General features: G+C 29.6%; 1 protein-coding gene across 1 annotated transcript; it reads right to left on the reverse strand.

The window, feature by feature from the left end:
- Positions 1 to 8,263: 8,263 nt before the first annotated feature.
- On the reverse strand, positions 8,264 to 14,049 carry LOC139095853 (aminopeptidase N-like). The gene is made up of 11 exons (XM_070647380.1): positions 13,537 to 14,049; positions 12,703 to 12,864; positions 12,372 to 12,633; positions 12,182 to 12,207; positions 11,168 to 11,246; positions 11,085 to 11,103; positions 10,841 to 10,926; positions 10,542 to 10,780; positions 10,093 to 10,484; positions 8,918 to 9,743; positions 8,264 to 8,592 (listed from the first exon to the last, which is right to left on the reverse strand). The coding sequence occupies exons 1-11, from the start codon at positions 13,992 to 13,994 to the stop codon at positions 8,331 to 8,333; spliced, it is 2,811 nt and encodes a 936-aa protein (XP_070503481.1). The 5' UTR covers positions 13,995 to 14,049; the 3' UTR covers positions 8,264 to 8,330.
- Between the last annotated feature and the right edge of the window lie 1,192 nt (positions 14,050 to 15,241).

Genomic DNA, 15,241 nt, shown 5'->3' on the forward strand with positions numbered 1-15,241 from the left:
TAAATCAACGAAATAGTCTGTTATCATATTATTTTCAAATATTTTTAAAATGTATATTCTTAAGTATTTTTACACAAAATATTCTTTTCGCATATTCTCTTTTGCAGAACTGCCTTTGCATATGTATATAATATTCAATTTTAAATACTTGATTATTATGAAGCTTGCATGACCCGATAAGAGCCCATAAAGATCGCATTGAATTTTTTTAAGTAACTTTATTCTTTACAACTTATTTAAAGTCCACTTCCTCAATTGTGTGCTATTTTAAATTATATCTTACTTAAGATAAGAATCTTAAAAAACAATTAAACGAAGCATTGCCCAAACATTGCTTAAGAAGCCATTGGAATAAAGTAATCAAGACTGTGTCTTCAAAATGTCTGTTTTTTGACATTCTGTATAAAAAATAATTTTGTTTAATGGAGTTTGTATTTTTTCTGTTCAATCTCATTGTCATTTACGCAACTCAGTTAGTTTTAATTTACTTTGTCTCAAAATGACCAAATACTACGTAGATATTGATCCAAAAATCTACAAATTATTCACACATGTTACCACAGCTCCTCCGCCTCTCATGAATAATTTAAAGCGAAAATGAAAATTCTCGCAAAACGGAAGACAACTTAAAGACAATGAACATAATCATCATCATTAATGTCGCCATTTGCAGCACAGTAAGTAGAGTAAAATGTTGAAAATTAATGGGTGCTTTTTTGTGAACCATAAGAATGTCACTTAAATTCACATCATGGCAATCAACGTTGATAATCACTTTTATGATGACGTTGCATAATGTGCATAAATGATGCCATTTTTGCTGCTGTTTTTGCTACTTAGCATGGGGTTTTAGCATGCATACTTTCATTTATGTAATTATGGAAAGAGGAAAAGGAGTGAAAAAAATATTTTGTTGGAGATAAGCTCAATTCACCGCATGGAGACATGTTTATATGTGTACATAACATAATATCGCTTTTTTCGTTGTGAAACTTTTTTTATGGTTTTTATAGAATGTTAGCTACTTAAAGCTACTTATTTAAAAATTAAAAAAAAAATAAAAATTTTAAAAACAACTTTATTTTCCAGTCCACCTTCTGTGGGTGAGCCCTTCCACACATTTAATTCGCTGATAACCTAATTAAATACTAGAAGAATCATAATTGAAAAAAACAGTTAAGCATCTGACGAAAAAACGTATTTTTCCCCATTTTAGTTTTATATATTTTTTTTTAAAATTTGTCAATGTCAGACACAAAAAGGAAATTTAAAGAATTACAAACATACGTATGCTTACATAACTTTAGCTTGACACATTAAAATTCGTACATTTATTGTTATTAAATTTTGTATTTCTTTTTTCTTCGCGTCCCATATCATAAGAGATAAAAAAAGGAAAAACGATGAATAAAAAAATCTGCAATATCATGAACGGCTGAACATGATTCTTAATTTTCCACAGCGATTATCTTTGAGGATGTAATATGATATTTTAAAATGTGTGATATAATATCATTATTTTCGTTTATTCAAATTCTTTCTCACATGCTTAAAATTTTCTTTTATCTCTTGTGATAGGCGGGTTATATTTTCGTGGAAGAAATTTTTTTTTTAATGGAACAGATTTGGGTTGTAATTATTTTGATTTTCATCTCATAGAAGCCGTAAAACTAGCTCTCTTGTAGTCAACTGCTTGCCTATTTTCAATTACAAGTGCAGCACTTTTTCGATCGACAGCTCTTTCCACAATTCGCGTATGTGAATTTTTGCCATCAATAAAGTCAACCTTAAAGACCTTCCTTGAAAGAACTTCAGCCAGTCTTCTAAAAATGTGTTCAACTCGTCTAACTAAGTATGACTCTGAGAATCATCCTCTCAAAAATGCCAATAGAACGTTCATCCGCAACAGACTTCCACTTTTCTTCCAAAATATTTTCTCCCATTATTGAGATCGAGCTTCCCATTATTATATGCCTCAGATGAGGGAAATTTCATTTATTCCCTTAGGGAACTACGCTTATTTTGACAATGTGATTAAACGTTTATCTCACAATCTAACAAACCATGAGCATACTCACCTAAATACACGTGCCGATGAGTGTGCTAAATTAATATAATTGAACATACTCAATGTTAGAAGCATACTCATGAACATGCTCCAATGAAGACATTGAAAATTTTCATTTTCGATAAATATGCTAATCTTTAACAATTTTTCTTGTATAAACCACGACAAACTTTAAGAGTAAACATACGTCTTACTCCAAAAAAAAGCAATGAGCTTGCAAAAAAGCATGAAATATTATAAATTTTTCTCCTTTTCCTTATAAAATATAATATTAGAACAATGCAATGAAAGAAACATGAAAAGCATCATGTATGTATGAATGAATTTATACAGCAAGAAGAGATAAAGTGGAACGGAATACATACATCAGCACACATTTGAGAAATAAAAATTGTTCAAGCTTTATTTTTTCCCTCTTTCTTGTTTTCTTTATTTGTATTGTCGTCGACAATAATCTTGTGAAAATTGAAGATTTTCTTGAGGATTTGCCAGACATAACAGCAAACATGACACTTGATTATTTCCCTTCTGCTTTTGCATTATAAATTTATATTGCATGGTTTTATTTGGAAGTACAGAGTATTTATCTATTACAATTTTTCATCGAGTAATACTTTTCCACATTCGCGGTATTTATTTGCTTCTAGTGGAGTAAGCAAAGCTGTGCTTTTTGCTACTATTGAAAGGGGGATTCATGGTTAGAAGAATACTAAAAACACAGTTGCGAGAACACAATTTTGAGATTATCAAGTTCAGCAGAAATGGCCAAAAATCCGACACCAGACTAACTTAAATTTTACTTCAGCCCGAATTTTATTTGGCTTAGGGCCAGATTTTTTGGCTATTCTTCACCGTGTGCCTTCCGGGAGAGAGACCTTTTCTGAAACAATCTTTTGGTATTAGCGTAGCACATTTTAAATCACTAAAGCCATACATCCCCTAATCACATTGCATACCTAATTTTTTTCATAAAAGGAAAGCAGTAAACGACATAAGAATCTATACCTTTTCTCATCATTTTCAGCAAATCCACAAATGTATAAACGCAATAAATATCTCAAGTGGCATTACTTCCTCTCATAAAGTTTTCATTTTTCTTGCTTTTATAAGTTAAGGAAAAGAAGGTTGCCAGGTGATTTTGAAGTTTTCTTTGCTTCTAACTTCCTATTTGTGTTCCTTAAGGTATACTTTGCTATTTGTATGACAACTAGAAACTGATTCATGTAGTATTTCCTCTCAAGTACAAATTAATGCCATGTTGATAATAAATTTTCCTATTTGAACTGTGATAGTTCCATGGAAATTAATCATTTTTAGTTTGAAAACTATTCTTTGTTGAAAAAGTTTGCTCTAAATTTAAAACAGATTTTTAGTTTCGATAACCTAATATGTGGTTAAGCCAAATGAACCAAAAATTACATTATAATGAAAAAATTTTCTCACATTCAAATCTGTACAAAATTTCTTCAAATCATTCACTAAAAACAAGCAAATTTCTCAACTTGAATATTAAAATTCCCTAGAGATTTCATTTTCAATTTTTCCATATTCATAAAATATGAATAAGAAGGATTAGATGTGAGGTTGGAATTATAATGCCAAAGATGAATCGAGAGAAATATTTTTTCATATATTTTTTTTTATGTTTTTACTTTTTAAAACCAAAAATTCATATGTTAAAATATATTTACATCGTTCGTGTGTGAAGGAGAATGGAAATGATGGAAGATTATTCATCGGATGAAAGCAAAACAGAAAAAAAATACTTTCATGCGTAAAGAACCAAATGATAATAGTTGAGATGCAGAATGTGAAGAATAATCCACAAGGAAATGGAAAAAAAAGATATTAAATATAAAACGAAATTAAATAGTAAGAAATTTTCATTTAAATCATTGAGGTTCGTTCTCTCATAAGTTTTGAACGTCATTTGTTAATGTTCCTAATTTTTTTTTTTCAGAAAGCCAGTATGTCAGTTTCATATAAATTGTGTTAAATTTTCTTTAATCATAGCTGAGTCATCTACCAGAAATATTTCAAAGTTATGTACATACCATAAGCACTTTGCAACACAATCTTTTTCTCTACCTTTATTTTCATGTATGTAGTTAGCATAGAAACAGGGGCTTTCTGTATGATCAAGGAAATACTGATAAGAAACATCTTCAAATAAGATTGTTCAGTATGACACATTTATCAGTTGTTAATTTAATCCACATGTCAAACTACTTATCCTCTCATCATCAAAATTATATAACCATTTATCTTACATACATTAACATCTCATAGTCCTATGGATATTTGTATTCTATGTAGCATAAAATAGAAAAGGAAGATTATCTTCGTTGGAACAAAAATGAATGAATGAGAATGTGAGAGAAATTTCAATGGTTGAAGTATTGACAGGATTCAATGTTAACATTTGTTATCACAATAGTATGTCATTCAATCACATTCCATTCTTCTGATATATTCTTCTATTTTTGGGTAATTTATACTGTGACCTAACACACTCATACTCTTATATGCATTTATCAAGCCGGTTAAATATATGTAAATAGCTTCTTATGTTACGTATTTGTCATGAACTGAATCTCGAGTATTTCTTTTTTATAGAGTAGGAATTCATCATTCTTGATGAAAAGAGTAGAGAAAATGTAGATTTATATTCATGGTATTCAAGACTTGTGTAAAATATGAAGTGGAGAAAAAATAATACAGAAAGTGACAAAGGTGTTTACGATAAAGCGCATTTTGATGTTAAATATTATTCAAAACTATGAGACAGCATAAGATCAACAATCATCGTCACCCCCGAGGCCTTGTGTTCGATTAACTGATTTTTGCTGTTCTGGATAATAATTTTCTCATCCAGTCAACCAAAATTGACCATGAAAATCTCAGTCATCTTACAAAAAGTGCATTTATTAGGAAATACAAATGACAATTTCTTTAAGCTGTTTGCAAACCCATAAGATGAACTTTACGACCTGAAGATTCATTCATTGAATACAAATTTTCAAGCATAGTCGATTATTATTTAAATTTAAAATGTCTATTAGGATATTGCATGCATGTGAGGGATAAAACGTTCATCCTTTTTCCTTTTCCTTTTCCATTCATTCTATATTCATATGAATGAAAAAGAGCAAATGAAGTCTGAAAAAAAGAATAATCCAGAATATTCAAGATAGGAAGATAGCAAACATGTCTAGTGTAATGTAATTAAATGAATTATTTTTTCTCTTCAAATTAGATTCTTGCTCATGTATTCACTTTTGTGTCATTATTGTTCTCTATGTTTTATTGTACGGGATTTGCTTTGTATGATATAATTTGCATAAAATGAAAACTTTTTAAGGAAATGAGAATATGATGACGACTACAATGTGGATCCTTTCATAATACAATATAATGATTATGAGACTTTTAGGGGTGATAATATAGAGCAAGTAGTTTTTAGGTGCTAAAAAATTATCCTTTTCAAAAGTATCAATAGAATATTTGAGCACCATTTGGTTTTATCTAGAGTATTCAAAAGTTAAAACATTTAAGATTAACTCGTAAATATTTCATGATTTTTGATAAAAAACTAAAAACCTCAACTAAAATCTGCAGAATCATCCTTACAATCTAGTATTATAATTAATCCTTATTGTATTCAACACATTCGAGATAAGTTTTATTGTGACTTTTTTGTGAATAATCAAGATTTACTCTATTCATATTCACAAGCATTGTATGAATCAAAAATAAAATGAATATATAATATTTCATAAAATTGCATGATTTTTGTGAATGTAAAATCATCAAAAAAGTTTAAACATCCTGTAAACTCATGTTTGAATTATATTTGTATAGGGAGAATCTTCATATGAACATATACATAAGATGTTGGAAATTTTTATCCATTATTCATCGAGAAGGAAAGAAGCGAATTTCAACACGTTTTTCACATCATCATCATCATGATCATAATCTTCATCATTGAAATAAGATATCCTTCTCATCTTTATATAAAACACTTATCCTTTTTATCATTCATCCACATATCTTGTAAAATATTCTCTTTTATTTTTATTATACTTAGAGTAAAAATTTTTGTGTTTATCTCAGTTTATCTACAAACCTTTTTGTCACTTTTTTATGGTATTTTTAGAGATGTTGTGGGGTTTGTGCTTCTTTTGACTGACATAATCTTTGTTTTGTCAGTTAATATTTTTGACTTACTTCAGAAAACAAGTTGTGCGGAATTGAAATGACTATAAGCAAAAAGACAGAATCCATTAGATGCTCTTTTATAAATTAAGTGTCACTTCTGCATTAGTATACTATTTTGTCAGAAAGCCCCTGAATTTACTAAAGTTATAAGATAATCGTTATCATCAATAACATTTATATGACCACAACATATTTTTAATCAAAACAAAAACTATGTCAGATGTGGAACTATTTATACAGGTAAGAACATAAACAATCTGCGGTGAATAACAAAAATGACGAATGCGCTTTAAATATAATAAAAAAATCAAACTTTACTACTTCGCATCCCATGTTTGTCCTTCTCAAAATAAGATGCATATGAAGCTTATGGATTGTTGATATTATGGCTTAAGTAGAAAGAGATATGTTTTAACCGGAGTACCAAATATTAAGTGAATTCAAAAGTAATATTCAAGGACCTAAGTAAATAAATAATAAAACCTTCTCCAGGGGGAAGATTACTTGGCGTGAAACGTATACGCCAAAAATTTCACACCCGTGGCGTGAAATTTCACGCCATTTCACGCCATTTCACGCCGTTTCACGCCACTTTCACGCCGTTTCACGCCAATTTCACGCCAGCGTCGTGAAATTTCACGCCAATTTTTTTTATTTCTAAAATCGACTTTTCCAATGGTTTTTCATCTTTTAATTGGTTTTTAAGTTGGTTTTAACCCTAAGTAAGAGAACCGATCTGAAATTCGGTGACTTTGACCTTACTGGATCTTGATTTTAGTTCGTGAAAGTGATTTTGACCTTACTGGATCTTGTTATTTGATCGGGAAAATAACTTTGACCTTACTGGGTCTTGTTTTTAGTTCGTTAAAGCTACTTAGACTTTACTGGATCTTGATTTTAGTTCGTGGAAGTGACTTTGACCTTACTGGATCTTGATTTTAGTACGTGGAAGTGACTTTGATATTACTGGATCTCGAGTTTTGTGTGTATAAATGACTTTGACCTTACTGGATCTTATTTTTAGTTTGTTTAAGTGACTAAAAACAAGAAACAGTAAGTTCAAAGTCATTTCCACGAACTAAAAATAAGATCCAGTAAGGTCAAAGTCACTTCCACGAACTAAAATCAAGATCCAGTAAAGTCTAAGTACCTCTTACGAACTAAAAACAAGACCCAGTAAGGTCAAAGTTACTTCCACGAACTAAAATCCAGATCCAGTAAAGTCTAAGTAGCTTTATCGAACTAAAAAGAAGACCTAGTAAGGTCAAAATTACTTTCCCGATCAAACAACAAGATCCAGTAAGGTCAACATCACTTTCACGAATTAAAATCAAGATCCAGTAAGGTCAAAGTCACTTCCACGAACTAAAATCAAGATCCAGCAAAGTCTAAATAGCTTTTACGAACTTAAAACAAGATCCAGTATGGTCAAAATCACTTCCACGAATTAAAATCAAGATCCAGTAAGGTCAAAGTTACTTTCCCGATCAAATAACAAGATCCAGTAAGGTCAAAATTACTTCCACGAATTAAAATCAAGATCCAGTAAGGTCAAAGTTACTTTCCCGATCAAATAACAAGATCCAGTAAGGTCAAAATCACTTCCACGAACTAAAATCAAGATCCAGTAAGGTCAAAGTTACTTTCCCGATCATATAACAAGATCCAGTAAGGTCAAAGTCACTTCCAGAATAAACTGTGTCGTGAAATTTCACGCCATTTCACGCCAATTTTGTGAAATTCACGCCATTTCACGCCATCGGCGTGAAATTTCACACTGCTGGCGGGAAATGGCGTATAATTTTCACGCCAAGTAATCTTCCCCCTGACCTTCTCTTTAAATTGCAAACACGTTTCACTAACTTAAATATTGTTATAAATTATTTCATAAAATATTTTCTCTTTTCTAAACTCATAGAATTTTAAAAAAATTTAAAGGTATAATGTTTTTCCATTAAGAATACGTATACAGAATACGAAGCAAGCAATAAAAAATTTTTATTTCTTTTAAAACATTTTTCGTTCATTCAATTCATCTTCCTTATTTCAAAGCTATTATTGAAAGAGAAAATATGACGGCTATTATGGAAAAGTTCAATTTAATCGCTGCACCTTTCTCATTTTTCACCCATGTGGCTATTTCAGGAACTTTCATTGACATCCAATGGATATTTTTTTCAATTTCTTCTATCGTTTTGCTAACATCAATGCCATGGTTAGCAGCAAGATTCTTAAGACGTTTTGAATGGTCTTCAGTGTTGATTGCTTCCGCAAATGCACTCAATACAGCAGTAAGAGGAACTCTATTAGTGGAAAAAAATTGAATTGGTGTATAACATGGTTTAAGAGGATTAAAGTAAAGTATTTTGATTATTCTGAGTAAAGATGTAAAAGCGTAGCCAAAAATTTTGAAAAGTAGAGGGAGGGGGGAGGAGAGGTAGTTGTTAAATGAAATATAAAAAAACTAACCAGACTACTTATTATTGTCATGGTTTTGTAAGATAATTTAATAATGTACCATAATATTCCTTTTCTATGGCAAATCAATAGAAAAAACCAAAGTGGCCATTATGACAAAATATTTCTCCCAAATCACACTTCAAAAATAAAAAGGAAGTAAATACTTACATTTCTTTAACAGTTTCATAATGTTCGTCGTAAAAATCCATTACCAACTCCCGATGTATTTTGCTGGCTCTTATTAAATTTCCAATTATTACCGTAGCATCATCATTAGATATTTTGTTGTCGGTAGCTGACTGACTTTTATTAAACAATTTCATTAAAAGATTATTGACTCGTTGGGGATCGTTGTCGCAATACGAAAAAGCATAAAGTATTTCACTAATTTCCTCTTGATTATCACGGTATAGCTCTGTTGATTTAACGATTTCCTCGAGTCGAGTCCACAAATTATTCCACTGATTTTCTGATGATTTACTGCGCAATATGCCGCAATAAAAGTACGGACGATCATCAATATCCGGTACATCATCAAAATTCATTTTTTCATCAGCATCCTTAACACACGATGTTGCCCCAAAGCGACATGCAAAAAGATTAACCTTGAGCTTCAACACCGCATGATGATTTTCGGAGAATGTTTTCGGATATTCAGGATGTGATGGATAATTTACTCGCTCATAAATCTCATCAATTATGTTCAACATAATGTTCTTAAAATCCTCATAAAATGGCTGATCATTTAGATGAGAAAGCATAAATTGTATTGCTTTAAAACCAGCTGTTATTGGTACTAATTCATATTCTCGACGCAAATACTTCAATATATTAAGGTTTATGGTAAAGTCTAAATAACCGGATTTTGCCAAATTGAAACTATCGTCCAACAATTGTGCACGATTTAGAAAATGAATTGTACTATACGTGCTGCTATCAAGTACATTAATTATTGCATTCCAATTATCGGTATCATAATTTACACGATAATAGCCTGAAATCGAGATGATAAATAATAATTGAATTTTATGTTTATTTCTATGTGTGGGTTTTGAGTGTACAAGCTATGCACATTGCATTGATAAAATTTGTTAAAATTTATTTGCATTGTTATGCAATTTATTTTGTTTTATGTGTGGTATGGGAATGAATGTTAGTTAGTATGATTTATTAATTTACGGTAGTTCATGTGATTTTTCAGATCTGTTTTTTTTCTTCTTTCAATTGACCTAAATTATAATTCTAATGAATAACTCAAGGCTTAAAACATTGCATTTCACCTTGTTAAACAAAAATTGCATTCTAGTACTTTTAGCAAGCTTAAAAATGTTATAAATTCTTACCCGTCTGTTGAATGTTGAATATAATCCAGTTTGGTTGTTTATCTAATTTAAAATTAGCTTCTGTTTCATTGAGCGATCTCCAAAAAGTATTAAATGTAGGATTCCAATTATTTTCTACAATGTTTTCAGAAGTAATATAATTATATGGAATTATGAAGTTTGATATTTCAGTCTCATTTAAATTAGGAATAAATAATTCCTGAGAAACTTGTACAGTTGATGTAATTTCCCCTTTAGTGTGTTGCACATTCAAAATTGGAAAACCTTCATTATTTGCCCATGATCGAAAAATATCTGATAATTTTGGAAAATTTTGCTTCTTAATATTAAAATGGCCTTGAAAAGAATCAATAGCTTCGTAAAGATCCTCGTCCGTTGCTGTACTATATTTTCTAATTGGAAAAGCAAGCAAATGATTTAATGATTCAGTTATCGATTGACCTTCTTACCTATTAAATAAATATCGATAAATCATAGATTTGAAAATTTCCGGAGTCATGAGCTGTTCCATCATTCTAATAACAGATGCTGCCTTTGGATATGCAACAAAATCATAAATTTTTGTTATTTCCTCGGGAGTGTTGACGTTTCTTGTCATCGCATGAGTCTTTGGTTTCACATCATTTAACATGACAGGATGCATATCCTCTATCGTAAATTGTTCCAGTATACGCCATTCAGGGAGAATCTATAGTATTAAAAATTTTTGAAAAATGTATAATAATATGAAGAACAAAGGTTGTCAAACCATATCAGCAATAATGTACTCAAGATAAGATGCGAAGCCTTCATTCAACCAAACGTAGTCCCAATATTCACATGTAACTAAATTGCCTACACAAAGAATTTAAAAGTTTAATGTTTCAATTTTTATGTTAAATAAAAAATAAAATATAAATTATTAAGTTTACATCCCAGAACATAAACTCAACATCGCAAATTTTGCGACAGTTTATTCGTTTATTGGTACTAAATAACAAAAAAATACATACCGAACCATTGATGTACAAGCTAAAATTTAACGGATCTCTTATGTATAATTTGCTTACATATAAAATGTATAAATTTCATTCACCTCATGTGAAATTATGTTAATGATATCTTGGATCTTCTTACGATTTCTTTTTCCAACAGGATTCACTATCCGAGAAGTTCTAAATAATTCAAAAGAGTAAATTTTTTAAAAACACACAAGCTCATGATGCATGCACTATTTAACTAAAAAGTCATATAATCCACTTAAAATGTCATAAGTTTTTGCAATTTTTAATCCGTTTAATTTATTTTTATGTTTTTTAAAATAGAATATGTATCAGGTTAAAGCAGTACAAAGTTTTTATTAAAGTAAAGTTTTATTTTCTGTAATTTGTACTTTGTGTATTTTTTCACCTATTATGGCAACTGAATCAAAAATTATCATTTGTTATCAATGTAGTAATGAGCAATAAAAACTTAATTTGTTAACTAATCTGTCATTTGGGTATTGTATATAAATCTTATGTCTCTATAGTTAAAAACCTTTTTTAAAATTGAACTTAATTTCATGAGTCATCACTTGAATCAAACGGCTTTGAAAAGGCTGAACATTTGGTCTTATCCCAACTTCACTATGGCCTGAGCCTCTTTTTCATCGAATCTCTTTCATTTATTTGTCGTGTGTCTTTCAAGACAGAAGAATTTAAAAACGTATAGGCCTGGTATGGAGGCAACAAAAAATACTAATTAAATTACAGATCCTTCAAAATTATATTGTGATAACTGTGATTTTTAATAAGAAAATAAATCTTATAGCTGAGAGTCCTTCAATAACTAAAGCTTGAGTAAAGCATAACGACAGTTAAATCAAAATATTTTTTGTGACATCGTCATGATTAAAAACCCAATTCAGTTGACAATGGACTATTGGTCTCTTGTCAGCCCCCAAACTCATCAATCTTAAATGCTTCACTTGACAAATTTATCAAGTCATTATATTCAAAGATTTTCATTTTCTATTACATTTTCATAAAGAACAATATCACAATGGAAAAATTTCCGCTCAAAAAAATTTAATTCATGAAGAAATATATAAAAATAATATTGAACTTACTTGAAGCTGATAAGTCCCCAATTCTCCTACAATAAATAAAAATGAAGAAGAAATAGAAGAATGATAACAACAAAAAAAAAAATTCACAATGAAAATATTTTTTATGTTCAGTTTCCATTATTTCCTCACAATGGAGATTTCGGAATGTCCACAAGCACATTCATTCAATAAATGTCAATCAATTGCTTACCATAGCACCATAGAGAAAATCGTCTATAGCAATAAAATCCATTTTATTTAGTGGATATGAATGTATCGTGTATTCTTCCAATGCCTTCAATGCACTACGACTGATATTTAATGCAAATTCCATATTTTTATATTCCTTTGAACTTGCATAGACGGAGAATTGTGGATTACCTAAAGTTGTGAGATTTTTAAAATTAGATACCGTAAAAGCCAATAGATAAGTGGACATCGGTATTGTTTCGTTAAATTCCGTTATACTCCAACTGTTGACAATTGAAAGGAGTGGATGTAAATCAAATTAAAAAATAAGTCTTACAAAATTCTTTTCATACTCATCCACGAGTTCCGTGTTGATGGCTTCTGTATTTGCTAGTGTGAAAAATCCATTCGGACATGCAACCTTTAATCTAAATTTTGCTTTAAAGTTCGGCTCATCGAAGCATGGAAAGATTTTTCGAGCGTATGCTGCCGCAGAAAAGGTTGTAGCAATATATCTTTTGTGGTTTAAGAAAAAAATATTTTAGATAGGGAAGCTATAGCGTGAGAATAATATAATAAAATATAGGATTCGAATTGATTAGTTAGTGTCTATTGACAGAAATGCAAAAAGAGGATTCCATAGTTTAAAAGTACATCATCATGAGGAAAAAAAATATTGTTTAGAGGTTGTCTTTTCTAATTGTCATTAAATATGCTATATATTAAAATTAGCTTTTCGGGAGTGTTGCATTTGACATCCTAAATTCTTTCTGATAGACGTAGAATATGATATATAAAAATAAAATATGTAATATTTTAACATATAAGCTTTTAAAAAATATTCTCAAACTAGAAAACCTTTTATAAAATCTTAATAGTCAATATTGATTAATTTGTAAAAGCATCAAAGTAAAAGATAGTATTTAAAAATGCTAACCGGTTTGTTTGTTAATTTTTAAGATCGTTTATTTCCATGTTATTAAAATTAGATTGGTTTTTTAATGAAATCATTCAAGAAAAAAGGAATTATATTTAATCTATAAATATTTGAAATTTCCAATTATTTATTACATCAATAAATAACGGCTTTATATTTTTAATCGACTAATTAAATTTTGTATTCGTGGTTGTTCTAATTTTGAATAATTTTAATTTGTAAACCCATCAAAAACACAATATATCCTTACTTTATTTCACCATCATAATATGTGCTCATATATAATCCTTTCATGTCAAATTCAATAGATCCATTAAATGACAGCAATATTTTATAATCACTATCAGCTAATAATGTCTGATCTAATTTAATATCCATTATCTCAGTTGCATTATTATACAAAATATTTATAGACTCCGAAATAATATTGTTGTCTGTGGCATTGTTTACAACTACTTTATCACTGATTACTAATCCGATATTATGCAGTTGAATAGTGGAAACTGCACTATTTACGTGAACATCTATTATCATCCTTCCATTAAAAACATGTGAATTCATATCCACTTGGATGAAAAGATCGTAAACTTTCGGTATTATGGCATCACTCAGCCGATTTTCAGACTTTTTACATTGTACGTGATGCACCGTATATAAAAGAGAAACTACGATATATAACACAATTGATGCGGCATAAAATTCACGCATTTTTATTTCGCGAAATGCTATGAGTGACTAAAGTGAGCAATACTAAAAAGTAAGTGATCACATGCTTGGATTATGTGTAAAGAAGAGAAAAATATTATACAAGCAAGTAGTTTTAATTGATTGGCGCTTCGCACTTTAATGAATTGATTGTATTGTATTGAGTGTGTGTAGTTAGAGCTACTTGTACATTTAATTTTACAATATGGATGTGTTGAACAGTTGCTTTGTCTTTTTTGAATATTTTTCGTAAATTGAGAGGGTATATATTTTTTTAAAATTATATTGCTGTGATTTTCATTAGTTTAAAAGGAGAAATTAAAGATAAAAATTTCAAAGCGCTTTATAATTCTTAATTTTAAAATACATAGTCAAACTTAAAAATCTAAGCACTAAATCACGAGTGCATTCATACATACAAATGCATATGTGTATATTTAACTTTCAGTACGTAAGTACTTATGTACATACATCGAACGTCAAGTGTTTTGGCACTTGAGTGTGATTGATTGACTTGATTGATGATATTGTACAGTGCATCATGCTCACAAGTAAAAGTTTTCTATCTTCAAGTCAATTTACTTAACCATCGAAAAAAATAACAAGTTTTTGATTGCATTTATCATTATTATGGTTATACACTAAATCCACTTGTGTGTATAACCAACAATTAAGTGAATTTATTGGTAGTATGATAATACTGTGATAATATGGCTCATTAAAGTATTCAAGGGAGATATAGAAGGGAGTTGGAAGATACAAATATTTAGTAATTTTTATATGGATTGGCAGAGTTGGAAATTCAAAATTGTAATATCCTTTTTTCATCACTAGTAATCATCTATAACATCCTAATATTTAATAAAAAAGAACGAAATTTTGTCACTAAATTAAAACCTGAAGAGAAAAAATCTACACCAATTCTGTACCCAAACATATACTCTGCAGAAAGTAGCAACTGTTTAATTACAAGTGTATAAAATTAACTATTGAGTTTGTAAAACATTCTCAAACATATGACCATATTATTATGGTATGTAATGATAAGATTAGTAATCCACATACATAGAGAAACCGAAAACAATCTAGCAAGACATATATAAAGCAAACTGAGAAAGAGAATATACAGCAAAATGATAAGTAGAGAAAGATTAATGAATATTTATAATACAATAATAAAAACTAACAGCATGCCATATAAAATCGGAATTCAAGGAGCAAATAACAGACGAATGAATAGATGATGATGA

This window comes from Chironomus tepperi, unplaced genomic scaffold, assembly GCF_022539635.2.
Source record: "Chironomus tepperi strain 1889 unplaced genomic scaffold, CSIRO-AGI_Ctep_v1 contig_376, whole genome shotgun sequence".
In the NCBI taxonomy this organism is placed as follows: domain Eukaryota; kingdom Metazoa; phylum Arthropoda; class Insecta; order Diptera; family Chironomidae; genus Chironomus; species Chironomus tepperi.

Excerpts from the sequence above, each read along its gene's own strand:
- LOC139095853 (XM_070647380.1), bottom strand. The coding sequence starts at position 13,994 with ATGCGTGAATTTTATGCCGCATCAATTGTGTTATATATCGTAGTTTCT. Across the intron at positions 12,865-13,536 it reads TATTATGATGGTGAAATAAA|ATATATTGCTACAACCTTTT; the intron begins GTAAGGATATAT and ends AAACCACAAAAG. Across the intron at positions 10,781-10,840 it reads AGTACATTATTGCTGATATG|ATTCTCCCTGAATGGCGTAT; the intron begins GTTTGACAACCT and ends TTAATACTATAG.